Here is a 20,476-nt window from a genome sequence, read left to right on the forward strand (position 1 = left end):
GCTAACCACTGTGCCATAGCTGATTTATATATATATTAAGGTACAGTACAAGAACATCTTAACTACATAGCCGATCTACAACAGTGGTAGTGTGGCTCAGAATCGGAAGGTTGTGATGTCAAGTTTACCAGTCAGGGGTTCATCGACTTAGCCTCCTTCATCCACTTGCGGTCGATAAAAAAAACACAAGTAACATTTAGTTGCAAAGTTAACAGCGGTTGTCCTCGGGAAAGACTTCCACCAACCGTAGCAATGTGGAATTTCCTCCGCAAGCTCAGAGCTGTGAAAAGGAGACGAGTGATACCCCACGGTCAGTCGAGCGGGAAACCTCTGACCTTTGACCTGGAAACGTTGGCCAATAGCAACTACTCCTGGGGGGTCCTTTGTGCGTGGTGAGAAGATGGACCTGCTGTTTAGTGAACAGCTGACCAGGTTTGTAGGGTAATGTTTTAAAGCGCAGTTTGCATGGTGCACAGCCATAGTTATACCTACTATGTCTGTGGTGGGTGTAATTATGTTTAAGTGAACATCTCGCAGTGGCGCAGTGGCGAGATGTTCACTAGCTCACCTGGTATGAAGGAGGTCGTGGGTTCGATCCCAACCCCGACGATGCCTATATATTTGGGGTGTGCATGTTCTCCCCATGGTCGCATGGATTTTCCTCCAGGTCCTCCGTTTTCCCTCCACATTTAGAAGCAGCCGTTTAAAGTATTTGGCTGCTATAAATTTCTACACGATGAACCACTTCGTTGAGCTATCATTTGTGGCCAGGTCGCCTCTGAAAAAGAGCAATATAGCTCAGTGAGCGTTACCTGGTAAAATACAAACTTGTTTAGTTTAGTTTAAAACTATTAAAGATTCGCATTTTGTATTTTTACTAAAGTAATGCCAATAATGATACGCCTACTTCAGCATTTTCTTGCTGTGGTTGTTCCACCTGATGAAGATTGCCTGTGTTGCGATCGAAATGTCGTGATTTGTTTTATTTTATTTCTCCCTACGTGACTTTACCTAAAGAACCAAAGAGTATTGATACAGAGCTTTCTCAATGCACTAACTGCTCGTTGAAGGCCTGCCCCACATCGTGTTACTTAGGTGTGGTTGCTTTCCCATACTTCACCATTCTGGCCGGTGCCGGTTGGTGAATGGGGTTGTGCGGGCCAAGTTCACCGCAGATGTTAGCCAGGGTTGGGTTTCTGCCAGGGTTCATAGCTCTGTGTGCCAACGAATACGCAAGCACATTATGCAATTTGCAAATATAAGCATGGAGTTACTTGTGGATATTTTGTATGCTTTATTATGGGCGTTTTTGAAGTGCATGCATTACTAGTTCATAGGCTTATGATGATTTGCAACCCTGTGACTTAATACATTTTCCTAATTTTGGGGTCATTATTTAATTCATAATATATTGTTTACATTGTGGTTGAATGTAGCACCTCCTAGTGGCTGCAGGAGTCACGAAAAATTATTACATGCAACATTTACATCAAATAATGGGTTTTCATACGGACATTTCAATGAATGTTTTTTTTGTGTGTAGAAATACATATGAATTAATGTGTGTCGCTGCAGCCCAATAATGAGAGATGCGATCACATAGTACGTGGGGTTGGACGGACGTCTGCACATCTGCTCTCTCCAGTATAACTACTTTACATAGTGGGAAAAGTAGAAAATAAGCGGAAAAAATAAGCAATTGTAATCTTTGATGTGGAATGCTATCGCAAATAAACTCCAGCTTGGATCGTTACCAAAAGACGATCACTCAAAAATGCTCTGGAGGAGTCGTACAACCATAGCTGCCACTGCTATCCTGTGGCCTGAAATAAAAAACATAGCTATAGATGACCGACATATAAACTTATTATGTATTTTGATTATAGTGCGCTGCTACTGCTATAGTTAATCCGGCTGTTATGGATTGACTTATGCAGCTAGCGAAGGATGCTGGGTTCAGTGATGTGTGTTGTGTGTGTCGCTATTGTAAACTTTTAATCACATTTGTTGGGAAAACTGTTACGTTGTTTACATAGCATTGTTTTAGTAAGTTTTAGAGGGGCTTGGTTTGGGCCGATTTTTTTTTATTTAGTATAGATTTATACTTAAAATTTTGATCTGTATTGTATTATGATTGTTATTGGGATCAAACATCGAAATGGAAATTTGTGCACTTTTTGTACGCAGCATGGACGGGTTGTGCTTTTTCTGTAGGATTTTATTGTTTATCACGTGACGTGATGTTGAGATTTATGTACAATTAATTTTAGGTGTATCTTGTAATTTCATTGTTTATCACTTGACGTGATGTTCAGATTTGTGTACAATGAATTTTAGGTGTATCTTGTAATGTCATTGTTTATTGCGGTTGAACCCAAATCAAGAGCCAAATGGCTCACAGGTTAAATCCTAATAAATGAAACTGAAATGTGCAAACCTATTCATACACAGTACTGTGTCATTATTCGTAGAGGATGCCCTGTTCAATAATCTACTATTGTAGCAAAAAATCATAAACTTCCCATCTAAATTGAATGTCACTAATTTCAAAGCACTACGTTGTCAGCAGTGGTTAGCCTATGGTGAGAATAATCCTTGCCATAGAAATATGGATTTTCTACCAGTGTCTCAAGGCACCATATGGAGTTGAGCACCACCGCCGCATCCTTGCTTGAGCCCCTTTGATTTCTCGACTCGACTTTACAACCTTGTCTTCAACAAGTCCTCGGAACCTTCCCCCTATATCAACGGTGTGCGAGACGACTGTTTGGCAGGACTGTTTTCATGCGGCATCCCACCAAACATTCCAAACCCTACGATTTTGCACGCGCCCCCGCGGCTATTCAATCGTGACAGGTGTATATGTTACAAACGTGGACATTTAAGCTGTCACCGGCCATAAAGTGAATTTCCCGGCGAGCCATCAGGGCCGATACATCACAAGCGCCTGCCCGCGCCCCCCACAAAACTCCCCTCCGCCCCCCTCCCCTGCAAGCTTTTGGGCCACCCCCCCTCCACCTCCTCCCAGTTGCGAGTCAGACAGCCCTGGGGATGGTCGCCACAGAAACGGGCCGAAAATCGAGACGGCCAGACAGATTAGGCCGCTTAGTGAGTCGGGGATGTGACACACTGAGTGAACATGACCTCCTGACCCCAGACTCAAAAAGGGTCCTTTTACTGCCTCCTTTTTTCTTTACTTCCTGATCCGTTCCGAGCACAGCGGTGGGTCAGCGGGAACTCGCCGGCGAAACCTTCTCATTTCAGTTCAACAACTCAACGCAAAACCTTTGAAATCACTGGGGCTACAGCTTATTCTTCGGCAGGCCTTTGTTGAAGTCTACAGTGTTTTCAAGATCTTTAAAGTGTGTACAGTACCTCTCAAAAGGCATTTAGATCAACCGCATAAGTACAGCGCTTGTATCGTGAAGGCATAGCACAAAACATTTTATCCTGCCGTTCTTAAAAAAAATAATATATAAGAATTTTCAACTATTTTATGTTTAAAAAAAAAATACGCGTTATTCATCACGTGCAGTTGTAACGATGGTCCAGTATAACAATGAAAAACACGTTTCTTTTACAAAGTTTGTAAGTTTGAAAGTTAGTTAAAATATTACTGAATAATTGAATGCCCCTCAGTATATAAAATACCAGTTTTTAGGTTTTATCACGTAATTAGTATTTAATTTAGTTGGTTCACTGGCAAAGACTAGACTCACAATTGGAGGGCTGAAAAAATTAAGTTTGGTTGAAGGTCAATTATTTTAAATAAGTACGGTAATGCTCTGTGCGAAGCCAACAGTAGTAGTCCTTAGCGAGACTTCCCCTCCACCGTGGTAATGTGGGATTTCTACCAATCAGGCAGGACCTCCAGCTGAGAAGTGCTGCCCCATTATTGTTAGTTGTTTGAGGAGGGAAACACTTTGTAGAATGATAAAATAATGCAGCTCCTTGTCATTAGCAATTACGAGTATCGGGTGGAGTTCTGGCGCAGTGGTTAGCACACTGCACGGTGAACCCCATGACCTCAGTTCGAATCCTGACCACAGTCAACATCAATGGTGATATCTGAACCAGTGCTGGGCCCTGATTCACCAAACTCGTACTGGCCAGCACGGCGATTGCCTTACAAACCCCTACATTGGCATCCCTACATTAGCACCTTCGATTAGCACGGTTGGCTACGTACGGCGTGCGAAAGAAGTTGAACAATACATACCTGAATGGAATGGCGTGGAATTATTTAATTTCATAGAACAGTACTGGAGATGTTTTACCCATGAAGCCCTTTGACACATTCTGACAGTTCAGTTCCCACAGCCTTATAGTGGGTCGTGCCACAATATCCACTGCTGTGAGACGTACATCTATGAGTCATGAGATATTTTGTAAAGTGTGATTTGTGTTTTGATGTCATACACAAAGAACAACATTTGAACATATGCACACACTAAACGCTCGTACTTGCTGATGTTGCTAATGGGGTTCTTAGCGTTTTTGAGGATAGCAGCGATTTCAGATCTAGCAACGTCTGCCTGGATGTGTCCCAAGCATTTGAGGGCTACGTCGACCTGGGCAATTATATCATCCACGGGGATGTGTTTCTGGGTGACTGCGAAATTCAACCCTTTGGCTAGTACCGATTTTAGGCCGTCGGAAATTGGGATGTTACTATGATTGATGACAATCTTGTTAACATCTAACTTTTTAACGTGTGGCTCTGGATTCTTTTTTGACAGGAGGTTGAATTAGCGATCAAGTTAACTTTACATTTGTTTGACATTGAAGTAGCAGAGGAGACTGTCATGTTATCTACATGGTCCCAATCAGAAGTGGACATCTTATCTGTTAATTTTAAGTGTGATTGTAAGAGAGTCTTGTCTAAATTATCAAGTTCAAATCGGAGCAATCTTATTCTCTCTGAGATTTGCAATAGTCTAGCTTTGACCAAGATCCGTTTAGCCTAAGTCAGCTGTTATTTCCGACTCTCTGTGTCTCTCTCTATGCCTCTATCTTAGATCTCTCATGCTCACGTGTCCTTTGGATTGCACTCTCATGCCTTTTGGATTGCACTCTCATACTCACATGCCCTTTTGATTGCACCCGTTGGGTTGCACTCCCTCGTCAAGGAAGCCGCTCTCCTATCTTACAGTTACATGCTAATCTCTCACATTAACATCATGCTAATTTCTCACGTTAACATCACTAGCCCCGGCCACTTTTTTATGACCCTTGAGCTACACCCATTTCAAACCTTTTAAAACAGTCTGCCTCAGCAGCAGACCATGCTTTCCCACCTGATGACGGACGCTTTTTTTGCGCCCGAAACGTCGTGATTTTAATTTTATTTTATACCTATGTGACTTTTCCGAAAGAACCAAAGAGTATATTAAATTTGTATAAATAAACATACAGACTAAAATAAAGAACCTACTGTAAAAAGTTACATATTTTCTGTATTCATAATCAACGTTTTTGGGTTTAGATCGCGTTATTTATAAATGTGTCGTAACCCTCCACCACCCGACATGGCCAATCAGTAAAAAAGTGTCACGTTGACAAAAGACAAATAGTTCACTGCTTTAGCCCACCGGTGTGTTGAAGCGTGAAACCACAACATTTACAATTTGAGTAGTACGACGTTTCGCTGGTAATTGCATCCAGCATCATCGGGCGAATTGCCGAATTGCCCAAAAACGTTGATTATGAATAATATTGATCGCGAAAGCCTACGTGTTATATTTACTGTACCCTACTTACCACTCCAATATCGAAGACTCAGCATGTGGTCATGTACCGAGTCGTACCACGCTCTTTTGTTCAACAACTTGTGTTTAACAATCACCGGACTGATACAGCCTTCGCAGCGGTTATGCGGGTTTAGCCGGAGCGGCCCGGCACCGCCAGATAATGTTGGAAGCCGGATAATAGATGATCAACTGTAAATTAGTCCCCGCCATAGGAACGTAGAATTCCCACAACTAGCTCGCAATCAGGAATTGAGATAAGCACCATCTCATGCTTGGTTTAGTTTGGTATCATACTGATTTTTGTTTATATATAAATTTGGTCCCATTCTGCATTTATGGTTTAAAAAATAAGCATGTTTGGCGCAATTTCGGCGCAATTTCCTGCCCTTAAAAACGTCAGCATAAAATTGCAACTTTGACCACAATCTCCAGCTGCATTACTTCGACAGGTGGCCTGGGGATGCATTGGATGGCTGCCAATGAATCTGTCAAAGTGTGCAGCTTAAATGCACAACACCCGGCTTAAAAAGCGCAAAGCGCACAAGACAGCTTAACGCAACTCGTAGTTTGCAAAAATTCAAACTGAACGGCGAGATATCGATAGCGATGTTTGCCACACAATTCAAAGGCCCTCGAGTGACTTTTGGTCAGACCTACTCTCCTGGTGCCACACCTGCCATTATTGATCACAATCTTGTTCTGAAATTTAGGCGAACAAAAAAAACTTGCCGTCTTCTAGATGAGGTTTACCAGCTCTTGTCATCAACGTGCGTTTAACAGCCCACTTGTATTAACGTTGGAGTGACAGATCGCTGTCCCCATCCGTCCATCAGCTGAACCCTTTCAGCTTGGTTCTGGTGAACAGGTCCCTGCGGGGTGGGCTGGTAGGAACGAACAAATGAATGGCTATAATAAAATGAAATGGCGGGGGTACGATACGAAGGGAGAGTTTGAGGCCTAGTTCTAGGCTTTAGGCCTAGCTGTAGGCTTTAGGCCGCTGTGAGTTAATTTTTAATTTAAATGTTTTAATTAAAAACTATCTCAGGGAATTATAAGGGAATGTTACACTTGTTTAGCCAGGAAAGCCTCACTGAGTCTAAAGGTTTTTGTAGGGTCCTGCCAAGTGTTTGCAGTAGGGGGTGATGTTGCTACACCTAATCGGACATCGGACGGACGGACGATATAATCTATTGTAGGCTGGTTCACTTTGTTCCTACCAGTAACAGCCCACTTGTATTAACGTTGCAGTGACAGATCGCTGTCCCCATCCGTCCATCAGCTGAACCCTTTCAGCTTGGTTCTGGTGATAACGGTCTCTCTTCCTGTGCCTCATTGCTCATTCCCAATGTGCCGTGTGACAGATGCCCTCATTGCAGAGAGTTGAACTTCGCCTTCTCAAGAGCAGCGTGGCACTTGGGAGCTCAGCAGAGGGGCAGGGCTCATTAGGGAGAGTTGCCTTGCCATTTGGGTCCAATGACGGGTATCTATTTGCCAAGACACGCCATGCATCAGCGCTGATTACCATCTCACCTTTGCAAAGACTCCTTGCTTGGCAGGATGTCCGGTTGGGGTCATCACCTTGATTTATTTGTGAAACTAAATTACTTTTGACAGCCTAGGAAACACAACATTCGTGCAGACGAGCAGCCACAATGCTAGGTTTTTGACAGCCTTGGAAACACAACATTCGTGCAAACGAGCAGCCACAATGCTAGGTGTATAACTATTGCCGTAATTTTCTTTCGAGGCGTAAACAAAAACGTGATTATGAGAGCCGCGAGAGTGATTGGTAATTTCAGTTTGGGTCTTGCGTCACACTCTCGTGTTACAAGAGTGTTTACGACCTTAGAGGCTGACACACTGCAACGAGATTATAACCAATATGATCATCAATTGCCACGGTGAATCTACTGCTGGATGAAGGCCTTCCCATGCCGCCCATCATCTCTCGCAATCGCGAGCTGTAACAATCCACCTTACACCGGCACACGAGCCAAATCTCATCGCTCCATCTCCTCGGCGGACGTGTTCAATTCTTTATAGGCCGCCATTTCGTTCGTCATTTTTCTCGACCATCTCTTCTCGCGACGTTTCCCACCCAAGGTGTATCTCGATGTAATTCCAAGCATGCAACTTTTTGTGTTTCTTTGCGCACAACCAGTATAAAGCATATGAAACATTGATGTCCAAATAAAGTATATAACTACAGAATGTGTTTTCTACATTTTTTTATAAGCACGAACACTTAATATTCGTGTCTACACATATTGCACTGTCGAAGTCAATGCTCCCATAATAATGTCACTTATTTACATGAAATGATACAGACAATTAATATATATAATTTTTTCAGACATTGGAATTTCGGGCCCAATTTCATCTCACGTAGCACGGTTGGCTACATACGGTGCGAAACACTTTCAATATACATACATTGTAAATTAAATTAATGTAATAATTCTAATAGTTATAAACATCAATCATCGATTATATAGGTTTTTGGGTTAATACGCGTAAATTTACGCGATTTAACCCAAAAACCTCTATTATGGATGATTTGGTTATGAAAGCCTACGTGTTAAACTGATCAATCACTGAATATTTTTTTTTACGTAAAATTTTAAAAGTAATAACATATTTTTACGTCATTTAAAAACATGTAATTCCATATTTGAAGCAAAAAGGACATCAAATGATGGCACTTTTGTTAATTATAGGAAGCGAAGTCACAATCCTCTGACGTGAAGTTTTCGGATCAATCCGAATAAAATTTTTTTTGATCATCCAAAAAAATCTTGCCCGATTTTTTCCCCTCATCCCTAAAGGCGCCACGGTGGCGAGATGTTAACTACCTTGCCTGGTATACAGGAGTTCGTTCGGATTGGGATCGAACCTCGTGGTACAGAGGAGTTTCTCCCCGTGGTCGTGTCGATTTTTCTTCAGGTCCTCCAGTTGTTTTCCTCCACATTTAGAATCGTGCGTTTAAAGTACTTGACTGATATAAATTCCCACGTGATAAGCTACTGCGTTGAGCTATCATTTGTGGCTAGGTAGATTCTCAGTGGGCCTTGCCTGTTTAAAATGAAAATAACAGTAATAGTTACTAACCAATCCTGCCAGCTTAAAACATCACTCAACGATGTCACACACAAAAACAAGAATTACATTTTAATCCTGTAAATAGAATAGCCATTTTTGTTTCGTAAAACGTGCAGTTTATTTTAATTTTATTTCGTGATATACAGTAAGGTCTTATCATGTGACTTGTTTGGCTTGGGCATGCCCACCAATCAATCCACTCTTACTTGTGAATGTGTTGTGATTACACGAACACGTTCCCCCCCCCGCCCCCACAATTTCGAGACTCGGTAAATCTTCATCAGCTTGTGCTTCGAACGAACCAATCGAAGGGACTGCCTTTGCCCCATGTTCAGAAAATTTCCATTACACACTTCGTATGGTTATTGTGCAGTGCTTGAAGGCATATTTTTGGTTACCATTAAAGACCCGATCCGTCCCACCGCATCTGGCTAACGTGCATAGGTTGTAGGTTTTTTTTTCTCTCTGCATACGGCAATGCCCCATATGTATACATTTTGTTCTGCCTTTCAATAGAAGCCTTCGCTATTCCCATGGCTAATTCATACCCCTCCCCCCACCTCCCTCCTCTGCCTTCCCACCCTCCCCCCCCTCAAAAGCTTCTGTAAAGCAGCTACAATCGCCGTTTCACCGCATGCAGAAAACATGTGGGGGAAAAGGTGCTTTTATAAGCTCAATTTTGAACGAACGATGGCCAACCTCGAGGCAAGTGGTCCCACAGGGGCGATCGGGTTTCAATGCCAATGAACCGTGGCTCCTCCAAGACGACAACTCTCCTCCTCCCTCTCTCCGAGTCTTCCCTTGCCGCACACTTTGATGCCACCTGGTGACTGCATTTCAGCACAGCATGCAGTAAGAATATCTGCGCCAAGTTTATAACCTGAACGCGGTGGGTTAGTACGTGAGTAGGCATGTTTTCGATGACAAGGTGCAAATAAGAAAATCACTTTTAAAAAATCAAGCACTGGAATTATGGCAGGATTTTTTTTTTATTCATAATCGGCTGTATGCTGTAGCTCTCCGATGTGTGCTTTTTTAATTGTGCCGCGTGTGTGTTTTTTCGGCCCCGATGTCCGACGTTTCGCTCCACGTCCAGGGACTGAAGAAGAAGCTGCCGGCACGCGAAGCGCACGGTACAACCCGATACAGAAAAAAATCCACAGAAGAGCTTCACCGGCACGGCCACGAAATCCAACGCGAGTTTGGGGGGTTGTAGGTTTTTTTTTGTATTGGAGCAAACACATGCCACCCCTATTCACGCGTTGTCGGTAGGAAGGCGTTACACAAAGCGTCATCGCCAACAATCGCATTCCCAGCCAAGCCGAGCAGCAACAATAGAAAGATGACACGAAAACACAACAACAGCAACAACGCGACAAAAGGAGCCAAAACTAAACGGCGGCGTGTCTGCCACTCAATCGGCTCTTGTTGTGGACATTTAGAGGGCGCGAAGGCGGCGTTTTTGTACGGCCACCCGTGGGAGTTCTTTGTGAGCTCCTCTCCGCCGCCACACTGCCTGACCCTCCTGTGTGCGCCGGCCGAGGGCATGGTCGGCCGCCAGTCACAGCCACGAGACTGACGGCTCAATGTGCCACGGGCCCCCCCCCCCACCCACCCAGGCGTCAGCTGCAGGGGCTACCCGCCCGGGAGTCTCGGGACCACAGACGGACATCGCGAGCAACGTGCGGCATTTTAGCTGACAAGTAAAAAAGAAACATTTTTTTTGGTGAAACGAATTAATGGAATTAATTATGCGGGTCTACCGGGCACGCTTCGAATCACACCAGAGGCAACGCACGTACACAGGTTAGGGACGTCCTGTTTGACTCAGGACGATGGTGGCTGGTAGTGAATTCATCTGCGTGGATATTTGCTGTGGCGATGGAGTGATGTGATTCGCTCGCGTGCTAGATATTTAGTCCTATATTTTTACACAAATGTATACAGTACGTAACAGGGAGGAGGACCGTTGCCCATGAAAAGCTGGCAGTTTACCAGCATCGGTTTAAGCAACACTGACTGGTGCTGAGACAATGAATTTATTTAACCAATGCACTAATAGGCTGTATGGTTCATGGAATGTATAAAAAAAAATCCCACTTGTGTTTACCATGGAGAGCCAAATGGGACGGTGTATTATCAACGTATTTACATTTTCTCTAAAATCATTTAATATGGGCCTGGAGATCTAAGTTGACTCCCAATGGGAATTTCCTTTTGCAAAGTTGGCTTTGAGAGTCGAGTGATATATTCAGAGCTGGGCTCTTCACTCTTTATCAGTTCCATTACACGATTAATTGGAAAACACACAAATATTTGGCCTGAAAGTTCTCACTTCTCTTCCCATGTGTGCCCCCGCCGCAGGACGAGAGGTGGTGGGGCAGGGCATGCTGATGTTTTTGTCACCATCAGCTGTGTCATACTGGGCCTGGCTTGTGGGGGTTTATTGTGTCTAAGGCAGGATATTGTGGCTGCTACTGTGTTTAAAGGGGCCTGAATAATTATACAACAAGTAGGTAGTTGATGACAATTTCCAGTCGATTTAATCAACTTCATAGTTGAGTCTCTCCAACTCCAAATCTATCCAAAGCTCCACCTAGCCTTGATGAATATCACGCATAACACACGAATTATTATGATTCGAAAGCCTGATTCGATTCACTTTATTAAAAACTATTGCACAACTGGAATCATGACCCAATTATAACGCACTTGCCATGTACGGCACCCCACACATACAAACGCCACCATCAGCAGGCTGTACTGACAATTGTAGTGAAGTATGGTCAAACAACCCCCACGAACAACACGGCATGGTGGGGCCATTCCTCCAGCAGTGGATTGACAAATGGCTGTAAATTATTGTTTGTTATTTTTTTACGGTGTTTCATTTACAGCGTTAGAATTGTCTTACGAATGAAGATGTCAACTTAATAGGTAATGGAACATGATGAAGCAAAGTGAAAGTGAGCCGAATGGCGTTAGCACTCACTATACATTACACACCTCACCGTGCTAGGTTTTATCGCATTGTTTATTTATACCTGGACTTACCATGGGTGCTGAATCTTACATTTCAAAGCACATTGCCGCGAAGCTAAATCGCCAGGTGCGATTACGATAAAAAAAATACAATTTGCATTTGGTACAAAACAAGAACCAAATGATCTCAAAACTACATAGAGATTAAGCTTCAGTACTACAGAGATATTACGCTTGCATAAGAGACCAATTGAAATCAAGATTCATATTACATCATGTACCATTGCAAAAAAAAGTACGTGCGCATTTGAGTAGGTGCATAGTAGTAGACATTGTAAAGCCACCTCGAACTGGTTTTGCTTTTACTTTGTAATTCGATCACAATTATTTGCCTCACACTACGACATTCTCTACACCTGTGCATCTTGTGTTTAACTCATTTCAACCGCCTCTCCATTCACTTTCTTTTTGCCAGAACGCTTTTTTCTGAAATATAACACAAGGGGAAGTCACATACATGGTTATTAATTTGCTGCTTAAGTTTTACGCATCAGTAAAAAAAAGTAGTTTTATTAAATCCAAGAATTGAAAGCATTTAAAGTTATTATTAAGCTTACATTTAAATGCATGAGGATGTTAAGACCAACATTAAATACAATTTCACAAAAAACTGTTTAACATGGCAGACGATGTATACTTTACATATCATCATCACTTGACATTTACACGGTCCCTCCCATGCATTACATCTCCAGGCTCCATGTAGCAGGGGACCCCCCAGTGGCAGCTGTTCCCGTGTGACGGCACACGGTGTACAGAGCACTGGCCAGCCAGTGAGCATGAGTCTGCCATTAGCGTGGCGTGATGTTGTTATGTTATGCGGCTTCCCAATGTATAACATTTGGACCACATTTGCACCATATACTATACAGTACTCTGATCCTTATATTTCATTCAGCCAGGTCTTAGTACTCAGCAGTTAAGCCGATCTTACCTGATGGGTGGTCATGAATGAAAAGCCAGATTTTTTATTAAACTTACAACAGGAACACTTCGTTTTGAGTGTGGCTGTCTGAACTTTAAAGTAGATTCAATAATCTATGTCATCGTAACGTATGTCATCCTCACACTAGAGATTATCATTCAAAAATATCCTAAAATGCTTTCTATTTATTCATTCATTTAAAAAAAAACTTTATCGAGGCCAAACAAGGCCAAGGGTGGGACGGATAACGTATTGATTGCGTGTGATCTAAGTCAGTACACTGTGAGGATACAGTGTCAACGTGGCATCGAGATGCAACTTGACTCGCTCAATGCAACTCGGTGGCACGGCTCAGCTTCTGCGGTGAAAAAAAACAACCTGGCATCTGCTAAGCCGTGCCAGGCTGGCTCGGCACAACCACAATAGAGGTGAATGAGTCCAGACGAGAGAATGTTCTTACCTTTGCAAGAAGAATACAGTTAAGGTGGCGGCCACCGTAGCTGCAAACATACAGCCCAGGACAATCCCAGTGACAGCTCCTGATGCAAAACAATTCCAGCGTGAACGCAATGAAATTCGCGAGTCAGTTTGGTACAATGCACATTGTGTTATCTGTCTCGCCTGGTATGCAGGAGGGTCGTGGGTTCGATCCCGACCCCGATGTCTGCTGTCAATTTGGAGTTGACATTTTCTCCCCGTGGTGGCATGGATTTTTCAGGGTTTCCCTCCACATTTATAAACATGCGTTTATTTGACTGCTATACATTTCCACGTGATAAGCCACTTCGTTGAGCTATCATTTGTGGCCAGGTCGCTTCTGAAAAAGAGCTACATAGCTCAGTGGGCCTTACCTGCTAAAATAAAAATATATAGTTGAATAGTTTACATATATTAATCCCACCACCATCAAATAACGTTGTGAACTACTTCATAAACAAAGTGTGCCGTGTCGTGTAAAGCGGAGATTCAAGACATTACATGCCAGTCGGATTTGTCATGGCTGAATATAACATCTACGCGTACGGCAAGTCTTCTACAGTATTTTCTTGGTTCTTTCGGTAAAGTCACATAGAATGGAAATAATAAAATAATAAAAATAAAACAGAATAAAATAATTCTCACGACGTTAATTTAGGAGCTTTCGTGACTGCAGGAATTATTCTTTAGTTCTTTTCGGTTAAGTCACGTCTAAAAATAAAATAATAAATTAAAATAACATATTACGACGTTTCGATTGCAACACAAGCAATCATCATCAGGTATAAAAGAAATAGCAACAAAAATCTAACTAGAAAACTATAGACAGACATACAAGCAGACAGACATCACAACGGCACACAGCAAGAGGACACACATCGGCACAAAGAGAGGGGTCGTTTCTGTGACGGTCCCTTAAATATAGAGAGGGGGGGCGGGGATGGAGAGAGGGAGGGGGCAGAAAGAATTAGCATATCAATGAGTGTACGGCCACGTACTCCTGTTGCAAGTAAGATGACAATGTGGAAGGGGCACGCAAAATTGAAAATTAGGAGACAGGCACACGAAAATTAAATAACCTAGCAAAATATCGAAATGTGATGTAATACAACACAGAGAGTCGGTTAACACACAATTAACGCATAACCTGGTTGATTACGTGTTTCAAAATTTGCTAAGTTAGAATTTTAAGTGTGAAAATTCCGAAGAGAGGACACAGGCAGAGAGAACAAATAGCCAGAAAGAAAAAGGATAAGCTTAAAACTTCCCCGTAGAAGTGGTTCAATCTTAATTTAGGAGCTTTCGTGACTGCAGGAATTATTCTTTGGTTCTTTTCGGTTAAGTCACGTCTAAAAATAAAATAATAAATTAAAATAACATATTACGACGTTTCGATTGCAACACAAGCAATCATCATCAGGTATAAAAGAAATAGCAACAAAAATCTAACTAGAAAACTATAGACAGACATACAAGCAGACAGACATCACAACGGCACACAGCAAGAGGACACACATCGGCACAAAGAGAGGGGTCGTTTCTGTGACGGTCCCTTAAATATAGAGAGGGGGGGCGGGGATGGAGAAAGGGAGGGGGCAGAGAGAATTAGCATATCAATGAGTGTACGGCCACGTACTCCTGTTGCAAGTAAGATGACAATGTGGAAGGGGCACGCAAAATTGAAAATTACATCACATTTCGATATTTGCTAGGTTATTTTGCGTGCCTAGCAAATATCGAAATGTGATGTAATTTTCAATTTTGCGTGCCCCTTCCACATTGTCATCTTACTTGCAACAGGAGTACGTGGCAGTACACTCATTGATATGCTAATTCTCTCTGCCCCCTCCCTCTCTCCATCCCCGCCCCCCCTCTCTATATTTAAGGGACCGTCACAGAAACGACCCCTCTCTTTGTGCCGATGTGTGTCCTCTTGCTGTGTGCCGTTGTGATGTCTGTCTGCTTGTATGTCTGTCTATAGTTTTCTAGTTAGATTTTTGTTGCTATTTCTTTTATACCTGATGATGATTGCTTGTGTTGCAATCGAAACGTCGTAATATGTTATTTTAATTTATTATTTTATTTTTAGACGTGACTTAACCGAAAAGAACCAAAGAATAATCTCACGACGTTTATGTTTTATTTTTATTATTTTATTACTTCCCTTCTACGTGACTTTACTGAAAGAACCAAGAAGATGAATCCCTGCAGTCACGAAAGCTTTAAATCGAAATCTTCTACAGTATTTACGTTGCTCCTATTTACTTTGTTTCAGGGACGTATCCCTCAAGTAAATGAAGAACTTGCCGTAATAAAAAAAAAAGCTTCTTAGCTCGATGAGCCTTACCCTAAAAAGACTGATGGCCCGATCTATGTGCAACACAAGTTAATTGTCTCATGCAGGTATCCTTTTAAAAAGTAGTCAAGTAGTGTGTACTAATGTAACGTAGCACTGCGTGGGGCTTCCATATTTTTTTAAAAGGTCAAATTTTAATTAAAAACAAACGCGATGCAAGCGATCCACCAAGTAATGTGCATGACGCAAAAAACACCTGGCCACCATCTTCATTAACACTGCCCCACAATTGTACAATAGCTTACGTTTCATGAGGTAAAGTCAAGTCCAATTGCACCCCCCCCCGCACCACCCTCTGATTTTAAATCACAACATTAAGACGCAACTTAAACTGTGAGCTAAATTCATTTGTGAGCAGAGCAGCACGTACAGTGTATGCATTGTAAGCAGGCCCAACACCTGGCATTTTAAGATGCGATTCAAAGCATTGTGAAGAGTGTTCTTGATTGGGAGGTGGGAGGGGGGAGAGCTGCCATACCAAACACCAAAACAGTTGAGAACCATTACCGAGTTCTTCCCGTGAGGGGGCAGTGGTTGAAGTGAAAAACATTAACCCGTAAAAACAAAGTTTTTCACTATACTGTAAATCCTTTATATGCGTGGCGGCTAGAGTCCTCTCGTCCTCTGCCTTGAGATGGCTGCCACCTATGGGTCAGATGATTGCCTGTCACCATTAAGCAATTGGTAATTAAATATTTAAACAAAAATCCTAAAATGTTGAAAATGTAGGAAAAAATTTTCACGAAAATAAATTGTCACGCACAACGAGTCTGTGCGCTAAATGTCAGCTCGATTGGATCACGGGAAGTGGGTTAAAAAAACGACCGAAAGATGTGCACGGTCGTAAGCGCGCAAGCAAGCAAGCAAGTGAACTTAATATAAAGGATTTAAAAAGCCCCACCCTGGATTTTCGCACGTGGAACAAAGCAACAACGAACACGGGGCAGAGTTGTTGTTTTTAAATCCTTTATATTAAGTTCACTTGCTTGCTTGCTTGCGCGCTTACGACCGTGCACATCTTTCGGTCGTTTTTTAACCCACTTCCCGTGATCCAATCGAGCTGACATTTTGCACACAGACTCGTTGTGCGTGACAATTTATTTTCGTGAAAATTTTTTTCCAAAATTTTCAACATTTTAGAATTTGTTTAAAATATTTAATTACCAATTGCTTAATGGTGGCAGGCAAACATCTGACCCATAGGTGGCAGCCATCTCAAGCCAGAGGACGAGATGACTCTAGCCGCCACGCATATAAAGGATTTATAGTGAAAAACTTTGTTTTTACGGGTTCATTTTTTTTCTTCTTCTGCTTCTTCACAACGCGGGGACATCGCGACACGAGCACACCTGCTCATTGTCAGCTGGCCGTGGGTGGGCCCTCACACTCGAGTCGTCAATGAGGCGCGGGCGGTAATCCGAAGCCGGGAGCTTGTGTCAATGTATTGCCAGAAAGGGTAACAACTATTCTTATTTTTTTTTCATACTTTGACACCGGCAAAAAGGGTCCTGTTTTTTGTTGGCTTGTGTCAATATTTGCGGTTTGATGGGCGTATGTTGGTTGGGCCCACGTGGCTTTGACGGCGAGAGCTGAGTGGCACCATTATTCGCACAGGGCTCACCATGGGTCTCTTGCACCTCTCCCTCCCTCCCGCTTCGAACGTGCACACAATTAACGAGGATTTTGTTCTGCTCACGACATGGCCGTCAACGTTGATGCATTTGCTTTTCACTCATACGTAGAGTTAGAATGACTCTGACAAAATGTAAGAGTACAAAAAATAAACCATAATGAAATACAATTCGGAAGGATTGCATGTAGCTGCATCTGAAAATGCATTTCAATAAATTCCACGCACACATCGGCAACATGGCACAACAAGTCCATTGATTGCGTGATTTATTTTACTTGAAAATCAGAGTTTGGAGGGGGGGGGGGGTCAACTCAACCCTTTACACCTTCCAGGTCAATAAAATAGGAACTACTTTGTGGAAAGTCAACAGTGGTTGTTATTTTGTTCACGGGTTCTGTTTGCTTTAATCGCACGCGTGATATTTCCCAGTTCATCCTCTTGTGCAATTTGCCTTTTGTAACCCTGGCCTCCCAAAAAAAAGAGATGTGTCGTCTCAGTGGGCTCTCATCAGGCTGAAAACAAAGGGACTGTGTCTCTCTCTTTCTGTTCAGATATTTGTCGCCGATGTTGGCGTTGAGGAGGCATGGAACTCAGGCAGCCAGGTTCAGAGAGCAGAGCGCTAACCACTACACCGCCCCACTCCGCAACAATGACTACAACAACAACAGACACCATTCGCCACTAAGCTGCAGTGATGTCACCATGGCGCTTGGGCCAGGCTAGGTGCACTTTGAGGCCACGTGACGTTTCAAAAGGCTCGCTGGCAGGAGGTCACAGGACACAGCCAGGTGCCATGGGTTGACTGACTGAGACGAGTGGCAGATGCACCACCTGTGCCCCCCTACTGTGCCAACTTGGCACAGCTGGCACGACGACTACATGTCACACCACCACACGTAGATGACACGTTCGTCATCTGGCCACATGGCCGACCAGCTCTGAACCAATTCCTGAACCACATCAATTCCATACACCCAGCCATCAAATTCACCATGGAGGTGGAAAAGCATGGCAGGTTACCATTCTTGGATGTTTTAATTGAAACGAGACCAGATGGCTCAATGGGACACTGTCTACAGGAAAGCAACTCATACGGATGCCTACCTAAAACCTGACTCCCACCACCATCCATCCCAGAAGAATTCCCTCATCAAAACTTTACACCATAGAGCTCGATGTATTTACGACCGTCATAACCTAGCCAGGGAACTGGAACACGTACACCAAGCTCTCAAGACTAATGGATATTCAGACCACGCACTCCGTAAAGCTATCACCCCAACCGTTGGGAAAGAACCATCTGAGGACCCAATCAAAACCACCACCTTGCCATACATAGCAGGGGTCACTAAAAAGATTTCCAAAATCATGAGCAAACACAAGATCCAGGTTCGATTTAACACAGTACATAAAAATCGTGATCTGATCCCATCTGTGAATGATGTGATCCCTGACATGCAATACCCCGGCGTCTACAAACTAAGCTGTGTCTGCGGCAGTAGTTACATTGGGGAAACTAAGCGACATTTCTCGGACCGTGTTCATGATCATAAGGCAGATCTGAAACATGGCAGGTCCAATACCTCGGCCGTGGCTGATCATTGTTTTAATGCGGTGGGCTCACACGAAATTGATTTCTCTAAGACGAAGGTACTTTGCAAGCCCACTGGATATCAACAAAGATTCGTTCATGAAGCCATCCATATATATAGACACAGACACAATTTCAACCGAGAAGATGGGTAAAAACTGAGCAATCATTGGAAGGACGTTATTAACCAGTTTAAGTCATAACTGGCTGTGATGTTTCCATCCTACCTTCCGATGTTAGTAGTTATTTTTGACTCTCTGGTTTTACATTAACAGGTTAAATGTCTCACACTAACACAGCCACCGTCGCTCGTGTCCTCGAGATGGCGGTGGCTCTGCGATCAATACATTGACATGCTAATCTCTTACATTGACATGCTAATCTCTCACATTGACATGCTCATCTCTCACATTAACACAGCTACCTCCGCGCCCTCATCGTGGAGGCCGCTCTCCGATCTTACATTAACAAGCTAATTTCTCACTTTAACATCTCTAGCCCCGCCCACTTCATTTATGGCCCTTGGGCTACACCCATTTTAAACCTTTAAAACAGTCTGCCTCAGCAGCTTTCCTGCTCTTTTTTCTCCTGATGACGATTGCTTGCGTTGCGATCGAAACGTCGTAGTTTTTTGTTATTTTTGTGATTTTCTTTGAACCTATCTACGTGACTTTAGCGAAAGACCCAAGAATATGAATTCCTGCAGTCACGAAGGCTTTAAGTCAACACACTCACATAGTCTGGTCATACACGTGTGAATATAAGACGTGCCAGGGTTAACGTTAACGAATTGGAGTGTCACGTATTTTCATCAGATTTAGAGGCATGGATACGATAGAGTCCAAGTGACCCTGGAGGGGTGTGGGCATTTTAATAAACTCTCTGCCACGCCGGGAGATGGAGCGGCGAGACCTCTGGATTGCAAGTCCATTGCGCTGACCAACTTACCAACCACGGCAGCGACCACTGACTCTTTTTTTTACGATCAGAGGAAAACAAAAAGATCCTTGGTTATTCGGCACTTTGCTTCGATCATCATGTCGTTTTTTTCTTTTTTTTTCATTGCTTTGTGTGCCGCCCTCCCCCATCTCTCCATACGACGGGAGTACACGATCTGCAGGTGACAGTGAGCGTTCACAGCTGCCAAGAGAGGATCCCCCTCGAGCGAGGAATTAAAATGCTGCATGGAAATTTAGGGCCACGAATGTGGCTGCGACGCTGGGCACGCGGTGGCGGTGGTGGGGGGGGGGGCGGTGGGGGTGGGGGGCGGTGGGGGGCGGTGGGGTGGCGGTGGGGGGGGTGGCAACTCTCGCGATGCTTTTGAATGCCTTTGTTGAATCAGACGGCGCAAATTGACGTAACGCAACGCCCCTTAATTTGTGAGTGCCTGCGCGCATTCCCATTGTGTGGGCTCGAAACGCGTTGTTGACCTTCGCGAAAAAAAGTGCTTTTTTTTTTCGCAGACGGAGGGTAGACTCGCCTTGAGACACGAGGTGCTTGACGTTTCATTGGGAACATACGGGCATTGTCTAGCAACTGCCTTCACCTTTTATTGGGCCGGGCATGTCACGTTGCCGTGAATACTATTAAGCAATGTAATAAC

At 43.4% G+C, this 20,476-nt stretch overlaps 1 protein-coding gene across 1 annotated transcript in view; it reads right to left on the reverse strand.

The window, feature by feature from the left end:
- Nucleotides 1-11,497: 11,497 nt before the first annotated feature.
- LOC144739039 (actinia tenebrosa protease inhibitors-like) overlaps nucleotides 11,498-20,476 on the reverse strand; it is a 36,413-nt gene continuing 27,434 nt past the window's right edge. The window contains exons 5-6 of the mRNA XM_078622042.1: nucleotides 13,277-13,355; nucleotides 11,498-12,317 (exon numbers count right to left, since the gene is read on the reverse strand). Of these exons, the coding sequence (XP_078478168.1) occupies nucleotides 12,263-12,317; nucleotides 13,277-13,355 (134 nt within the window). The 3' untranslated portion in view covers nucleotides 11,498-12,262. The remainder of the gene's footprint in view (nucleotides 12,318-13,276; nucleotides 13,356-20,476) is intronic.

Source organism: Lampetra planeri, chromosome 3 (assembly GCF_965212315.1).
Source record: "Lampetra planeri chromosome 3, kcLamPlan1.2.h2, whole genome shotgun sequence".
In the NCBI taxonomy this organism is placed as follows: Eukaryota; Metazoa; Chordata; class Hyperoartia; order Petromyzontiformes; family Petromyzontidae; genus Lampetra; species Lampetra planeri.